At 47.9% G+C, this 17,670-nt stretch overlaps 1 protein-coding gene across 1 annotated transcript in view; it reads left to right on the forward strand.

Annotated features, from left to right (window-relative positions):
• The first annotated feature begins 6,173 nt into the window (after window positions 1-6,173).
• The window catches only part of ITPKB (inositol-trisphosphate 3-kinase B), a 179,180-nt gene continuing 167,683 nt past the window's right edge, over window positions 6,174-17,670 (forward strand). Inside the window, exons 1-2 of the mRNA XM_033937411.1 lie at window positions 6,174-6,315; window positions 9,537-10,488. Coding sequence (XP_033793302.1) covers window positions 9,625-10,488 — 864 coding nt within the window. The 5' untranslated portion in view covers window positions 6,174-6,315; window positions 9,537-9,624. The remainder of the gene's footprint in view (window positions 6,316-9,536; window positions 10,489-17,670) is intronic.

A 17,670-nucleotide genomic window follows, 5' to 3' on the forward strand; every position in this document is an offset into this window, starting at 1 on the left:
CACATGTGAAGAAGCTACTGGACCTGCTGTTTATCATTTTCTGTAACAGTATAATATGGACAAATCTAATGTACGTGGGGCAATGGGGGGATTAAGTGACTTGCCCAGGGTCATAGGGAGCAGCACAGGATTTGAACCCACAACCTCAGAGTGCTGAGGCTGTAGCTTTAACCACTGCACCACTCTAGAAATCAAAATGTAGTGAAAGTGAGCCAAGCTATTGTGACATCACTGATGAGGTTGGCTCTTATTGGTGGAATGAGGCATTATGACATCACAATACCAGCTCTGGTTATCAGAGCCTGAAACTTTTCACACTATTTCTCTATACTGTTCTCTCAGGGGAACTTGGAACGGTTTACATGAATTTATTCAGGTACTCAAGCATTTTTCCCTGCGGGCTCACAATCTATCTAATGTATCTGGGGCAATGGGGGGGATTAAGTGACTGGCCCAGGGTCACAGGGAGCAGCACAGAATTGAACCCACAACCTCAAGGTGCTGAGGCTGTAGCTTTAACCACTCTAGAAATCAAAATGTAGTGAAAGGGAGCCAACTCTAGGACAATCCAGCCTTTGTGACATCACTGATGAGGTTGGCTCTTAGGCATTGGTGGAATGAGCCATTATGATGTCACTTACCTCTAATCCCATCCCTATAATCTACCTTTACTCTTAAGGGATTGAGGGGTACAGATAAGAGTAAAGGTAGATTATAGGGATGGGATTAGAGGTAAATTACAAAATTAATCAGGGACCACTGTTCAGGCACTAGGCCTGATGGACCGCTGAGCAAGATGGACCTCTGGTCTGACTCAGCGGGGGCAACTTCTTATGTTCTTACAATACCAGTTGTGGTTATCAGAGGCTGAAACTCTTCCCACTAGGGGAGCTCAGAACGGTTTACATTAATTTATTCAGCTATTCAAGCATTTTTCCTTATTCTCTTTTAAAACAGGCCGACCTCTGGGCGTGTTTGTGAATGCCAAAGAAATCCTTTTGGTATCCGTACTGGCGCAAAGACGTTCATCTCGTAGGAATGGCCATGTTACATCCACATTCCACCCATAAAATGCCCACTTTGTAGATGTCTTTTTTTGAGCGACTAGTGCCATCTAAACTCCCCCTTGTGGCAGTTTTTGGATGTATTTCTCTTTTGAAAATGAATCCCAAAGCATACTCCAATGGCATTCCTCTTTTCTGTCATCCCTCACAATCCGTCACACGCCCTCTAGAGTGTTCCTCTTGGTTCTTCTAGGTCCAAAACGTGCCCACCATGATTCTACGAGACAGCTTTCTATTACTTTGTCCTCAAACTCTGCAATGACCCACCTCCTTCCCTCCGTAGGGAACCCTCTTTTGCCAAATTGAAAGCTCTACTCATTAGCTTTTGCAGCACAGTCACCAGGCTAGGCAGCTGCCTACAGGATGAAGGTTTAACCTGCAGTTTTGAATGCTCTTGGATGCTTGCGACCCATCCTATCTTTCATTGGTGCTCTTTTTTTCCAAATTTGGATCTTTTTTTTTTTTTTTTGTAAATTGTAAACCACTCAGACCTGTTCACCAGACAGTGGCGTATGAAATGCAGTAATCAAGAAACGACAGAGCCACTTCTAAATACACAGACGCTGCTCTGTAACTTAAAGGACAATAATCCAATGCCCAAGGTCTGTTGGTGGCAGCAGGCAATCATCATGATACAGCTGTCATTCTAACAACTGCCACCTCTGCTCCGAGGGAGGCTGGGAGCTGCAACCGTCCACTAAACGGGTCCATCTTCTCACTTCTGTTCAAGACACTGAAACAATGAAGACCAGGCTCCAAGCCGTCCGCAGTGAATCCAGAATCACCTAGCTGCTCCCGGAGGTACAGTACGTAGCTTGTAGGTCTCCAAAATCAGGATCAAGTAGCTTTCAATATGACAAAAAAAAAAACAGTGGGTACCTCTCACAGCAGCCAATAAGCTGAGGCATCACCATGGCAGGAGCATAAGAATAGCCGTAAGTGGTCAGACCAATGGTCCCTCCAGTCCAATATCCCATCTTCACGGAGGCCAATCCAAGTCACAAGTACCCAGTTAGTAGCAGCATTCCATGCTACCGATCCAGAGCAAGCAGCGGCTAAGTCCATAGTCTGTCTCAACAGCAGACTTTTCCTCCAGGAACTTGTCCAAACCTTTTTTTAAACTAGCTACATTAAACGCTCTCACCAAATCCTCTGGCAACGCATTCCAGAGCTTAACTATTGAAAACATTTTTCCTCCTATTGGTTTTAAGAGTATTTCCCTGTAACTTCATCGAGTGTCCCCTAGTCTTTGTCATTTTTGACGGAGTGAAAAATCGATCCACTTGTACCCGTTCTACTCCCCTCAGGATTTTGTAGACGTCAATCCTATCTCCCCTCAGCCGTCTCTTTTCCAACTCTAACCATTTTAGTCTTTCCTCATATGAGAGGAGTTTTGGCCAGGGACTAGGGACCTGGATTGGCCACCGTGAGAACGGGCTACTGGGTTTGATGGACCATTGGTCTGACCCAGTAAGGCCATTCTTAGGTTCTTATCATCTTGGTCACTCTTTGAACCTTTTCTAGCCCCACTATATCTTTCTTGAGATAAGGAGACCAGAATTGAACGCAATACTCCAGATGAGGTCACACCATGGAGCGATACAGGGACATTATGACATCCTTGCTAACCATCCCTTTTTAAATAATTCCCAGCATCCTGTTTTTTTGGCTGCCACTGCACATTGGGTGGAAGGTTTCAACGTATTGTCCACGATGATACCTAGATCTTTTTCTTGAGAGCTGGCCCCCAAGGTGGACCCTAGCATCCGATAACTGTGATTCAGGTTATTCTTCCCAATGTGCATCACTTTGCATTTGTCCACATTAAATTTCATCTGCCATTTGGACGCTCAGTTTTCCAATTTCCTAAGGTCCGCCTGCAATTTTTCACAATCCGCATGCATTTTAACAACTTTGAACAGTTTAGTGTCATCTGCAAATTTAATCACCTCACTTGTCATTCCAATTTCCAGATCATTTATAAATAAGTTAAATAGCGCCGCTCCCAGTCCCAGTGGCACTCCACTGTTTACCCTCCTCCATTGAGAAAAATTACCATTTAACCCTACCCTCTGCTTTCCATCTAATAACCAATTCCTAATCCGCAATTCAACATTGCCTCCTATCCCATGACTCCAACCCCCTTCTGCACCTGATGCAGTACACACTGGTCCCTGCACACACGTTTTCACTAGTGCATCACTCCGTAAGGTGGTACCTGCCAGGGCCATTGCAGCGTACTCATGCGAAGTTGCATGTACATGCCAGGGGTGAAACATAAGCTGCTTAACCACAGCATGGCGCTTGGCCTGGCAGTGTTGCTACAGGTGGGTGGAGGTAGGTGGAGATTGGGTGGGGGAGGGTAGAGCGGGAAGCAAGGGCAGAGAGGAATCTTTGGGGCCCAGCCACAGATCTCACCCTACAACCACAAATGCTGTAGTGTATATCATGTAAAGAGAGTGGCTCCGGAAAACGGTCATCAAGCTGTCCTCCTTTTTCTGGAGCCATATGGTAACCCTAATTGAGGGATGACCACTTAGAGCAGGGGTGTCAAAGTCAGTCCTCGAGGGCCCCAATGAATATGCATGAGATCTATTTGCATGCACTGCTTTTATTGTATGCTAATAGATCTCATGCATATTCATTGGGGAAATCCTGAAAACCCAACTGGATTGTGGCCCTCGAGGACTGACTTTGACACCCATGACTTCGAGTATTATCACGTAAAGCACACAGGCTGGAAACAGACCCATCGTCCTCCTTTCAAAATTAAACCCCCTTCCGTACCAATCCATAACTCTTCATTCCTGCCGTCCTCAGTCTCTCAGCTTTCCAACCCCCTTCCCATGTCCATTTCTCACGAACCAGCTCCCTGTTATTTTGGGACCTGGCCCTGTTGCTTCCTCTAAGGCCGACGCTGGACAGATTGCATCTCGCAAAGGGCAAACGACAAATGAAGATCTGGCAAACCTAGTGTTGTGTTCTCATGTGCTGTGAGTGAGGGGGAGGGGAAGACATCGTAAGTGGTAAGTTAAACACTATTGGTTATGACAGATATTGCTCCAAAACTCTTATCACCTGTGTGCGGTTGACAGGATGGCAATAACCTGCATAGGGTGACGGCTGTGACTCTGTCCGACTTGTTGGACAGACTGGATGGACCATGCAAGTCTTTATCTGCCGTCATTTCCTGTGTCACTGTATATAATTGGTGGCTTAGAAAGGGTAGGAGGCGCTCCCCTGCGCCCCCAATCCTTCCCATCCCCCCACGTTCTCCACGTTGTGCTCTCCCTCGAGTGGCTTCGGCAGCATTGGATTTCCCTCTGATGTCACTTCCTGGACCCGTGACACTCTGAGAGAGGCGGAAGCCAGAAGGCCTTGAGCATGTGCAGATAGATGCTCAAGGGCCAGTCCGGCAAGCAGCACGATTTTCAGGCACCAGCACCTCCTGTGTGTTGGTGCTGCGTGCCGGTGCCAGAAGCGGGTAAGGCTTCAGTTTGGGCGGGCGGGCGTTCACAAGGGGGGGAGCGATGCCAGTTTGTGGGGGGCGTTTGCGAGCGGGGGAGGCAATAGCGGTTCGTGGGTGGGGGGACTCACAAATCACCAGTGGTCTCAGGAGTGGGGGGGGGGGTCTTTTGGGGATAGGGTGGGGTGGAGCAGTGCCGGTGGAACCAATCAAGCGAGTTTCCCTTACTTCCTATGGGGAAACTCGCTTTGATATACGAGTAATTTGCTTCTGGAACGAATTATGCTCGTAAACCAAGGTTCCATTGTATTTGGGAGCTAAACCAAACAGAGCCTTGAAGCCGAAGCAACCAAACTTGGACGTCACCTGCGTCTCCATTGGCAACCAATGCAGTATCTGACAGGAGGGTGTTATGCGATCGTATTTCTTCAACTCAAAAATCAGCCTGACCGTCGCGTTTTGAACCATGCGCAGGACTTCTATGCGCATCGGAGCATTTATCTCGCCGGCCTGCGGTAGAAAACTCTGCCGCTGTGTCGTAAAATCCAGCGAATATCTTCTTGAGATGGGATAAAACCTGCGATGCTTTTCTGCTCCTTGCAACAAGGCTCTTTTACCCTCTCCCGCTCACCCCCTTTTAACAAAGTCGCTGTCACTGCAGTAACTGTCCCGAAGCGCACAGGAATTTAAAGGGATTCAAGGCTTTTGCCAGGTGGCAGCCACGAGCACAGCTTTATAAGGGGGGGAGGGGAATAAAATACTGCATAAAATGTCTTTTTATCAATGTATCATTGGTGGGTGTAATACCAAGAAATTTGCTCCGTTATGCAAAAATATTAGCACATTTCCCCTCCCCCCTTTTACAAAACTGTAGCGTGGTGGTAACAGCTCCGACACACACAGGAATTCTGAGTGTCGGAGCTGGTACCACCGCGGCTGGCGCTAAAACCCATGCGATGGTTTTGTAAAAGGAGAGGGGTGGGGGAGGGGGAGTGTTAAGAAAACCAGAGCTTTATGTAATCCAGTGGTTCTCAACCCTGTCCTGGGAACCCCCCAGTCAAAGATATCCCTAATGAATATGCATGAGAGAGATTTGCATAGAATGGAAGTGCCAGGCATGCAAATCTCTCTCATGCGTATTCATTAGGGATATCTTGAAAACCCGACTGGGATATCCCTAATGAATATGCATGAGAGAGATTTGCATAGAATGGAAGTGCCAGGCATGCAAATCTCTCTCATGCATATTCATTAGGGATATCTTGAAAACCCGACTGGGATATCCCTAATGAATATGCATGAGAGAGATTTGCATAGAATGGAAGTGCCAGGCATGCAAATCTCTCTCATGCATATTCATTAGGGATATCTTTGGCTGGGGGGGTCCCCCAGGACAGGGTTGAGAACCACTGATCGAAGGACCCCAGGATGGAGTTTGCCAAAACTTCACTTAGTACAGTTGGGGGGGGGGGGGGGGTTTGGCCAAACCTCCCCCCCCTCCCGCTGTGAGCGTTGTAAGCTGAGATCTCTTTCTTAACAATGGAAACTTTCTGCAGGTCCAGAGAGAGAGTCTTGTTCCGCTGAGTCCAACCCCAGACTCACAACTTCCTTCCTGCCTTTTTTTTTTTTTTTTTTTCTCAGCTCCACAGTGAAGAACTTGCAGGCAGCGAGCAAGAGCAGCTCTTCAGACGGGGACAACATGGTTGGAGCCAGCTTTGCTCTCACTCCCTGGGGCCTTTCCTAGTCCAGGGGGGCAGATGTGACCTGTCCAGCTGCTGATGTCAGGTAAGGGGGGGGGGGGGGTCGCAGTGTTTTGCACCTAATTGTCTGCTGCTTGGGATTTGAGGACAGAGGTGAGCCCCAGCCCCAGCCCCTGCCTTCCCCTCCCCCAACTCCCTTGGGCCGGACTTTTTCCAACTTTTCTGCGCTGGTTTTTTTTTTTTTTTTTTTTGGGGGGGGGGGGGGTTGTTGTTCTGATCGCCCCTCCTGCTTTGCAAATGTTTTTGAGGTCAGAGCAGGAATCTGAGCAATGCATCTTGGAGCCCCGGTTGGGCTTGTACGGCGCGCGCCCTATGCGGGTTCCGGGGCAGGACTAGGACCGCGGCTGCTTCCGCGAGAGCGAGCCGTCTCGCGAGCCCCTGGGAGCTTAACCTGCACTCACGTCCAGGGAGCTCCAAGAAAGCAAAGGATTTGCATTTCAAAATCTAACATTCTCAGCACATAGATGCATCAAAAGCAATTTCCCTTTGGGAAACAAATGGTCAAAGATTCAGGATAAATCCAACAAACCCATCAATAGCCTCCCTAGGTCACACCAACGGTCCATCAAGCCCAGTAGCCCGTTCCCACGGTGGCCAATCCAGGTCCCTAGTACCTGGCCCAAACCCAAGGAGGCGCAACATTCCAGCATCTCAAAGAATAGCAAGATTCCGGAACCCCAATGAGAGCAACATTCCAGAGCTGAGATTGTGATGTCATAATGCCTCAGAGCCAACCTCAGCAGTGATGTCACAATGGCTTAACTGTCCAATTCCCAAAGAGTAGCAACATTCCATACTACCGATTCAGGGCTAGCAGTGGCTTCCCCTGTGTCTCTCTCAATAGCAGACTGTGGACTTTTCCTCCAGGAACTTGTCCAAACCTTTCTTTTTATATATATATATATATATATATATATATATCTTTATTCATTTTCAAGGCAAAAATAAGTGCAACATATTTTGCAGACATTTTGCACTTTAATTCTAACAAATTATATTTATGACAAATACATATTTCAACCTCCCCCTTTATACATAGCCAACAATTGCACTCTAAATAAAAATAACTCCCCACCCCTCCCTGGATGTGCATGATCAAAGGGCAAAATCAACAGTCACTCCTTGCAGAATTCTGTCAATGGCTCCCAAACATCCATAAATTTCTTATAATGTCCCTGTTGTATAACAAAGAGAGATTCCCACCAGAAAGTGTAATTTCATCTATCAGAGTTCTTCCAATTCCTCAACCCCTGTCATTATAAAGAGACGTTTGTTATTTCGGGCAGATATTTGGCTTTTAGCCCTCATTAACGTACCAAATAGGATGGTATTGTACGTCAATGCCACTGGATTAAGGAGTAACAATATTCCATGCTACCGATTCAGGGCAAGCAGTGGCTTCCCCCATGTCTCTCTCAATAACAGACTGTGGACTTTTCCTCCAGGAACTTGTCCAAATCTTTCTTAAAACCAGCTACGCTATCCGCTCTTACCACAACCTCTGGCAACGCGTTCCAGAGCTTAACTATTCTCTGAGTGAAAAACAATTCCTCCTATTGGTTTTAAGAGTATTTCCCTGTCACTTCATCGAGTGTCCCCTAGTCTTTGTCATTTTTGACGGAGTGAAACATCGATCCGCTTGTGCCCGTTCTACTCCACTCAGGATATTGTAGTGTGACACTGCCCAAATTTTCACTCCCAAAATGTGTGATGACCTGCAATATTTCAAGCACATGTGTTTTTCAAAAAGGGAGAAAAAACGAGGCAACTGAGTGGTCCTTTTTTTTCTCGCTCTCTTTTTGGAAAAAAGAAAGAAAAACTCATGGGGTTGAAATATTGTAGATCACCCATTTTGGATTTGAAATTTGGGCAGCTCATTCAACAATAGCCCAAAGTAGCTTATATGAGAGATTGTGGGGTACGTTTTGTTAACAGTCACTTAACACTGGGGTTTGATGGGATTTTTTCTTTTAAAAATGTATTTACCGTTTCAACCTAAACGGTTTACATATCGTTACAAGCATTAGCATATAATCATCAGAAAATCACATCAAGTGACCTTCAAAGGAACAGTTGCAAAGATCAGTTCCTAAAAAAAAAAAAAAGCATTAACAAATAAGTGTGTTTTTAACAGTTTTCTGAAATTACCCTCGTCATAACATTTTCGTAATTGACTGACAAGTGAGTTCCATAATTTGACCCCTGCGCAGCAAAAGGCCATTTTGGATTAGCATTTGGTTTTAATAACGCTAAATTCACTACCCAATATATGATATATTTTGAATTCTGTACACCGCCTAGAACTGTGACATATGGCGGAATTTAACTTATGTGATAGGTCCAGGTTGCTTCCTCTAAAGACCAGGGGTCTCCAACTCAGACCCTTTGCAGGGCCACAGTTTGGATTTGGAGGTCCTTGGAGGGCCTCAGAAAAAAAAGTTAATGTCTTATTAAAGAAATGAGGTAAAACTCTTTATAGTTTCTTAATCTTTCCTTTTGGCTAAGTCTTAATAATAATATTGCCATTTATAGCTATAAAGGCATATGATGAAGAAACTGTTTTATTTTACTTTTGGGATTATGATAAACATACCGAGGGCCTCAAAAGAGTACCTGGCGGGCCGAGAGTTTGAGACCACTTCTCTAGACACACATAAGAGACAGAGTGAAAAAAAAGGGGTGATTGTGAATCCCTGATGGGAGGAACCGTCAGGGAGATTCTTCGGAGCTGAGGCTTGTAGGGGCAGGAAAGGCTGAGCTGAAGTCCTTGTGTTTAGCATCTGCTTGGGATTCCACCCTCTTCTTCTTCGAGACCTGAATCCCTTAGCTAGGATCACTGCTTCGGCGGCTTCCACTGATTCCCCCACCCCTCACAATGGGAGGATCCTTCCCTGTGGTTCCAAGTCAGGTGGCAGATAATCCCACAGAGCTCTGTACAGGCAGGCAGAGACAGAGGGCTGACGTCTTATCCAGTAGGAGCCTATGTTGACTGGCTGGGAACGGGACAGCTCTTATCCAGGAAGAGACCCTAGTGGCTGAGTGGGATTGGGGCACATTTTGTCCAGTAAGTAAGAGATCCCATTGGCTGCCTGGCCCTTTTTCATAAAGCTGGAAGAAGCATGAGTTGCAGGGAGATGGCACTAGGGTAGCACTAGGGAAATAGCAGATGTTAGCGGGGGTGGGGGTGGGTTTTTTGCTTTGCATGCATGTCCTCACCTTGCTCTCGTTTGCTGTTTTCCTTCCCAGGAGGTTTGGCCAAGGGGCCACGAAGCCATGCCACTCTCCACGCCCCGAGGACACTGAGCCGGGCGAGGCGCCCCCTCCACGCTCTACTATGGCCGTGGATTGCTACGCACGCGACAGCCTGCTGACGATGAACAAGCGAAGTGAGGGCAAGACCGCGAGCAAGACCCCCCCCGGCTGCCGGCGCCCACTGCTGCCGGCACCTGAGAGGCACAGCGCGCGATGCCCGGTGCTGCTGGGGCAGGGGGACGAGGAAGCACGGGATCGCTTCTGGCGGCGGCGGGAGCAAGAGGAGCCGGGGTGGAGGCGAGCGGCGCGGGTGCAGCGGGAGTTGCACAATGTGCAGGTGACCGAGAAAGTGGGACTCTTCGAGGCACACATTCAGGCGCAGCTCAGCCCCCAACCCCCACGCCGGTGTCCGTCTCCCAAGCTGGACCGGGGGAGCCCACTGCCCCCAAAGCGGGAGCTGCAACCTGGAGACCGATCGCCCCCAAAGCGGGAGCTGCAACCTGGAGACCAGTCGCCCCCAAAGCGGGAGCTGCAACCTGGAGACCAATCGCCCCCAAAGCAGGAGCGGCGGATGGTGTCGCTCCTAAATCAGGAGCCGGAACCGGGAATCCAATCTTCCCCAGATCAGGAGGTGGTGTTGCGAGGAGCTTCGTCTCCAATTGCAGACCTACCCCTTTGCCATCAGCAGCTGGATCGGGAGCAGCAGACCTGGGCCGGGCACGCCAGCAGGATCCCGTCGGTGATCGTGACGGATCTGGGGGCGCAGCAGGATGGGCCTGAGCAAACGGAGAGCCCTAGACGCCCGAGCGCCTCCCTGAGGAAGCTCTCATCCTCCTCCGCCTCCTCAGCGGGCTTTTCATCGTCCTGGGATGAGTCCGATGAGGAGATCACCAGCGACCCCAGCCCCACCTTTCTTCAGACCATTGAGCCCCCCCGACCCCGTGCGGTAAGTCCCATTTGCTTCTCTCATTTATGATACTGGCCTTGCTTCATTGGGGGGGTAGGGTCCATGCCAAAATGAAGGCAGTGGAACCCCCTGGCTAAGGAGAGTTTGGGGAGGGGTCCTTGCTTTTTGGGTTTCCCTAACATTCAAGTTCAGGCTCTGATCCTTGAGGTGAGAATGTGTGTGTGTATGTATGAGGGTGGGTGGGGTGTAGATTTAAAGATTTAATGCCCTTCCGTTGACCCCACGTGAGTAGGGCAACCATATGGCTCCAGAGAAAGGAGGATGGCTTTCAATGGAAGTAAAACCCGGATGTCTCAATCCGTCCTCCTTTTTCCTGGAGCCATATGATAATCCTACGCATGAGACACCAGGGTCAGAGCAGTGCAGTCATCCTCCTGTTGAAGAAAGCCGTATGGAGACTTCTCGGTTCCCATCTAGTGACTTGGGCTGCTGTGGGTGACAGGCAGTTCATGGTTAGCAGAGATGCTGGGGAAGTGGGTTCAATTCCCACTCCAGTTCCTTTTTGTCCCTCCATTGCCCCAGGTACAAAGAAAACACCTTAACTAGTGAGCCCACTAGGGCAAAGTACAGTAAAACCTTGGTTTGTGAGCATAATTCGTTCCGAAACCATCCTTGTAATCCAGAACACTTGTATATCAATAATGGAAACTCAGACGACCCAAAAAGTTTAATACAAAATACTATACATACTTGTATTACAAGACCTACACTACACTCTTGCAGCGTCAGAGAGAGTGATGATGTTGACGTACAGTGAGAGATTGGAGAAACTGGGTCTCTTATCCCTTGAAAAGCGGAGACTGAGAGGGGACATGATCGAAACATTCAAGGTACTGAAGACGGATTGTTCACCCTCTCCAAGGTAGGGAGAACGAGAGGGCACTCTCTAAAGTTGAAAGGGGATAGATTCCGTACAAACGTAAGGAAGTTCTTCTTCACCCAGAGAGTGGTGGAAAACTGGAACGCTCTTCCGGAGTCTGTTGTAAGGGAAAACACTCTCCAGGGATTCAAGACAAGGTTGGACAAGTTCCTGCTGAACTGGAACGTACGCAGGTAGGGCTGGTCTCGGTTAGGGCACTGGTCTTTGACCTAGGTGCTGCCATGTGAGCGGACTGCTGGTCACGATGGACCACGGGTCTGACCCAGCAGCAGCAATTCTTATGTACTCATGTACTCGTATTGCAAGATCTCGCTCGTTTAGAACCGTCACTGCACTCCCACAGCTTCAGAGAGAGAAGAACCTCGGCTCAGTTGTGGTGACGTGACGCGTGTATACAGAATGTACTCGTATTGCAAGACATTGCTTGTATATCAAGTTAAAATTTAATAAAATCTTTTGCTTGTCTCGCAATCCAAGGTTTTATTGTAACTGCTTGGTGGGCATGTTTGCGCACTTTCTAAAACAGGGACACCCTTGACACCTGTGTTCAAACATCACTCCCCAGTGACACGTCTGGACAGATGCTGGCACTCTCTTAAGGAGTGCTCTCTTTCTGCAGGTGTCCCCCAGTTTTTCACAGCCATCTCCTGTGTGTAAAGCATGCCTTCCATGTGGAACATGTGTTACGAAACTACCCCAATTGCGAGACCACCTCATCCTGCACTCGGAATATAAGAACGGGAAAGAAAAGAATTCCTCTCACTTTACCGGTCCTGCAGGAAGCCGGAGCTTTGGTCCTCTTGACCACAGACTATTAGGGTGCAGAGATCCTCATCTTATCAGCATGAGCTCCCAAAAGAAAGAAATGGGAAAACATTACTAGCAATTTCTAATTTCAGCATGGGGGACCTCTTGGGAAACTAAGAGGGGACTCCATAGGGCTAGGAGAAGCTGCTATACAGGTTGCAAATTATGTACTGTGTCATAGGACTTCCTACTTCCGAATAATACAATAGTTAAGGGAGATTTTTAGAAAGGCTTTGGAGCGGCACATTCCCTTCATTAGCTCTTATGCACTGGGAAGATTTTATGCAAACTGTTCAGTCAGGAACATAAGAATGGTCCATCTAGGCCAGTATCCTGCTTCCAAAAGCAACCAATCCAGGTCACAAGTACCTGACAGAATCCCAAGGAGTAGCAAGATTCCAGAATCCCAAGGAATAACGAGATTTCAGAATCCCAAAGAGTAGCAAGATTCCAGAATCCCAAGGAATAACGAGATTTCAGAATCCCAAAGAGTAGCAAGATTCCAGAATCTCAAGGAATAACGAGATTTCAGAATCCCAGAGAGTAGCAAGATTCCGGAATCCCAAGGAATAACAACATTTCCGAATCCCAAAGAGTAGCAAGATTCCAGAATCCCAAGGAATAACGAGATTTCAGAATCCCAGAGAGTAGCAAGATTCCGGAATCCCAAGGAATAACAACATTTCCGAATCCCAAAGAGTAGCAAGATTCCAGAATCCCAAGGAATAACAACATTTCCGAATCCCAAAGAGTAGCAAGATTCCAGAATCCCAAGGAATAACAACATTTCCGAATCCCAAAGAGTAGCAAGATTCCAGAATCCCAAGGAATAACGAGATTTCCGAATCCCAAAGAGTAGCAAGATTCCAGAATCTCAAGGAATAACGAGATTTCAGAATCCCAGAGAGTAGCAAGATTCCAGAATCCCAAGGAATAACAACATTTCCGAATCCCAAAGAGTAGCAAGATTCCAGAATCTCAAGGAATAACGAGATTTCAGAATCCCAGAGAGTAGCAAGATTCCGGAATCCCAAGGAATAACAAGATTTCAGAATCCCAAAGAGTAGCAAGATTCCAGAATCTCAAGGAATAACGAGATTTCAGAATCCCAGAGAGATGCAAGATTCCTTGCTACCGATTCCATGGACTTGGGCAGCTGGCACTCTACTGAGTGTTTTCATTAAGATACTGGTGGGTCAGCAGTTGCCGTGTCTGACATGTGCCCTCACCTTTCTTAGCCATTCCTGCTGGGAAAAAAACCCTCTCAGCAGATGTTTAGTGAACTAAATACCCATGAACACAGCTGCCCCAGTTCCAGGAAGGAGATTTTGAGCCGCTCCTGGATTTCTGACAACCCCATCCAGATGCATTGTGGGGTGTTGGGTAGAATCAGGGACTAGAAATGCCACATTGCTTTGGGATATAAGTGAAAGTGGTTAATAGGCAACTCTAGACATAGGGCTGCCAAGTGACACCATGTTTTCAGAATAGCTGGACCCAATCCTGATTTTATCCCACCTCACACTTGCGCTGGTAGTGTTGCTTTTTCTTAGGGAAATGAGAATATTGAACTATATCCATGGCAGGAGTCTCCCCAGACATGTAACTATTGTATACACTCAAATATAAACCGACTGGAATATTAACCGAGGTAACCTTTTCCACAAAAAGGAGGAAAAAAAGTTGACCTGAATATAAACTGGGTGTGTGTGTGTGTGGGGGGGGGGTGTTATATTCAAGTGCCCTGTCCTGCCAGGCTCTGCACCTTGTCTCCTCTCCCTCCCTGCCCTGCCAGGCTCTGCACCTTGTTTTCTCTCCCTTCATGTCCTGCCAGGCTCTGTACCCAGCTCCTTCCCTCCCTGCTGTGCCAGGCTCTGCACCCAGGCCACCTCCCTTCTGATGCTGCAAGACCTGGTGGTCCAGCTGTGGGCCAGGACAGGAAGGATCCCTCCCACCTCCTGTTCTGGCCAATTCTAACCAGGGGAACTCGTGGCAGCCATACAGATAGTGTAGGAAGATTGCTCCTGCTCCGGTTCACTGCTGGACCACCAGGGATTTTAAGGTACCATGTCGGGGAGGCGGGAGGGAGGTGAGAATTGTTAGAGTTGGCCACTGCTGGATCATCAGGTCTTATGGCAGGTCTAATGGAGGCCTGCAACTGGTCCAGGAGGGGGTGGTTGGGTGCTGACCCAAATATAAACCGAGTATATACGGTAGTTAGGAAGCTGAGACATTTTGCAGGAGAAGGCTTTTCATTCTCTTTCTTGGAAGATTCTGGTCTGGTCACACAGTATGAGAGAGGCTGAGAGCTGCCAAGTTACCCAGTCCAGGAGACCGTTGGACCCATCCTGGATTTCTGCCAACCTTATCCTGGTGCATTATGGGACCCGCAGCACTGATGTAATTTTAAAACCAGGACTGGTCAAAAAGTCTCCCTTCTGGAAAGATCGGGGACCCAACCATTTGCTGATTCTAGATCCAGGCTTTGCAGGGATCCCCACCTAGAAGGTATCTTCAATCTGCGTTAGTCCCACTTCCCCACCACTTGAGCTTGAGTGAATGTTGTTCTCGCTTTTTGTTTTCTTTCTCAGGGGTTTCCCCGGCTCTGCAGTTCTCGCTGTAGCTTGGCCACTTCAGCCACCATCCTGTAGCTTTGAGTCATTAATTGCATTTCATTCTGAACTCCAGAGCTCATTCACTGGGGCCGTATGTTGGGGAATGACGTTACTGCTTTCTCAGCGTCCACGCTTACTGATGACCCAAGGAGTGGGGGAGGGGGGGTGCTGGGAAGGGATTAGGAGTAAGGCCTGGTCTTGCAGAAGTCAGCCCCTTCTGTTGTGTTAAATGCTTTCCTGAATCAATGTATGATAAAGGTGTGTGAGTGGATGTCAAAGCATGGATCGAAGGTGAATGTGAATTAAAGAGAGCTGATGACGGTGGGGAGGCAGGATGAGCGAATCTGATTAAGGAAATTACGATCTTGGGTTCAGATTCAGCATTGACGTTGAGTAAACAGATTATGAACGTTATTCAGAAGGGCTGTGCCCAGCTTCGAATGTTGAATAGGTTAAAACCACTTTTGACAGCTTATGATTTCAGAACTGTATAGTCCAGTGTTTGCTTCTAACTCGGTTAGACTATTGTAATTCGCGATTCCTGGGTTTGGCCAAATCTAGGGCTACCAGACGTCCAGATTTCCCTAAACTTCTCCTTCTTTTGAGGACATGTCCAGGGGTCCGGATGGCTTTTCAAAACCCAGCACTTTGTACGGGATTCGAAAAGCTTTCCTTCGTGTAGGAGGGCGTCCACGGATACTGTGCGATGATGTCAGTGCGCATGCGCAGATATGCTGCCTGACAAGAACAGGCAGCGGGGGGCGGGGCGGGGGCAGGCTTGGGGGGGTGTCTAGGGGGATCCAGATTTTCCAGATGGCATTAGAGGTTCTGATGAATTCAGCAGCTGGGCTGATTCGTGGTGTTTCAAGAATATCCCACACAACTCCCCTTCATTGGCTGCTGATTGAACGAAGAATTCAGTTTAAAGCAGCGGTCTCAAAGTCAAACCCTTTGCAGGGCCACATTTTGGGATTTGTAGGTACTAGGAGGGCCGCAGAAAAAATAGTTAATGTCTAATTAAGGAAATGACAATTTTGCATGAGGTAAAATTCTTCATATTTATAAATCTCCCCTCCCCCCGAAGGCCTGCATGTTCCCCCCCCTTCTAGGCAGCGTCCTCCAGCTTCCCCCCCTGGCCTCCGGTCTTAGTTTCAGCTAATTTCCGCAGCCTGCAGAAAGGATCACCAGTGCTGGAGCGTTTCTTGCAGGCTGCCATCGGTCTCCACAGCACGCTACTTCTGCCGTGGTCCCGCTCCTCCTTTGACATCAGGGGCAGGATCGTGGCAGAGGGAGCGTGCTGCTGAGGACGACGGCAGCCTGCAAGGATCGCTACATCACTGGCAATCCTCTCTGCAGGCAGCAGTAATTATCTGAAGGTAATAGCGGGAGGCCAGGGGGGAAGCCGGAGGACTCTGCAAAGAGTGGGCAGCGCTAGTACAGACTGCGGGCCGCAAAATAGGACCTGGCGGAGGCTGCGAGTTTGAGACCACTGGTTTAAAGTGTTCTCTTTGGTGCATCAGATTCTGTGTCCACGTGCGCCTCGTTGGCTTCCGTTTCTCTGGGACATATACAGATCGAACAGAGCCTTGCGATCAGAGGCACAAACCGTTGTGAACGTAAGGTGCGTGGCAACAAAATTGAGAATATTATTGCTTTGGAATAAGCTGACTGGCCAATTGAGAAAAACGAAGCTGTTTGCAGATGCTCACTTGTGAATGTCTTCCTTAGAAGGTGCTTTGGTTTTCTTTACAATATTGTATTATCTATAACGGTGTCTCTCAAACCTTTTTAGCTTTGGCACACTAAAACGGAGCAAGTGTTTTTCACGCCACATTATAATTGAAATAACGTGCAAAACCAACAAAAAATGAAGACCACCTTTTATCAATCCGTGTTAGGGTTTTTTAAAATCACCGGCTGCTACCCTCTGACGTTCTGGCATTGGAGGAACCAGTTGCATCAGTTGGCTACCTGGGAGGTGAGGGATGCGGGTCTCGGAAGCTAGTGTTCCTGAATATATGGGAACCATATCTGCATTCCTTGCACCCAAAGGGACGTAGTGAGTTATTAAGGTGGGTGTCCTAATACGGGCACTCAGCTGATGATGGGGCAAGAGAGACACAGTGGGGCGGGGTGGAGAGTAGCCTGGGGGAAGGGAGTTGAGTGGGGGGAGGGAGGTGGCATGGTTTTCTTCGTGGCTCATAAGAGTCCAGGGCCTCGGGGCGCCATGCCACTGACTCTGGCCTCACTTGCACGTGGGCAGAGTTGGCGGGGGAGTCTGTTGATGCTAATCCTAAAATGTTGATGCCTGGTTTTTTTTAGTGTTGAGGACGATGCCTCATTGTTTGTTGATGGGAACCCCTACTATGCCACTGCTACGGTAAAATCTGCAAAGCTTGTAGGACTTCTGTGAGTATTAGCGCTTTTACCTCAGCAGCCGGTGATTAAAAAAAAAACCCTTAATGCGGTTTGATAAAAGGGGACCTAAATTTGAGAGTTACTGATTTAAAGTTCTTTGAGCTGTGTCCGGGTAATTGTAAGAACGGCGAAACGAAAGTAGATGGAACAGAATTGCTAATCCGTGCGATGGAGGGGCTTGTGTTTGAGTGCAGATGAACGCAAAATGCAACTCAATAGAATATTCTGATGCTGGTTCTGAATCAGGTTTTCAATTTTGGACTTTAGCTGGTTCTAGTATTTTTGGTGGGACATTGGCAACTAATGGGGTTTTTTTTGAGAGAATATTCTGGCCCTTTTGAAGACATTTTGGACCAGGAGTTATTTGAGCGGTCCAAACATTCAAAAAAGATTTTGCACTTATGCTATTTAGAGGGTTTTTTAGACCTTGTTCCCGTTGTG

Source organism: Geotrypetes seraphini, chromosome 3 (assembly GCF_902459505.1).
Source record: "Geotrypetes seraphini chromosome 3, aGeoSer1.1, whole genome shotgun sequence".
In the NCBI taxonomy this organism is placed as follows: domain Eukaryota; kingdom Metazoa; phylum Chordata; class Amphibia; order Gymnophiona; family Dermophiidae; genus Geotrypetes; species Geotrypetes seraphini.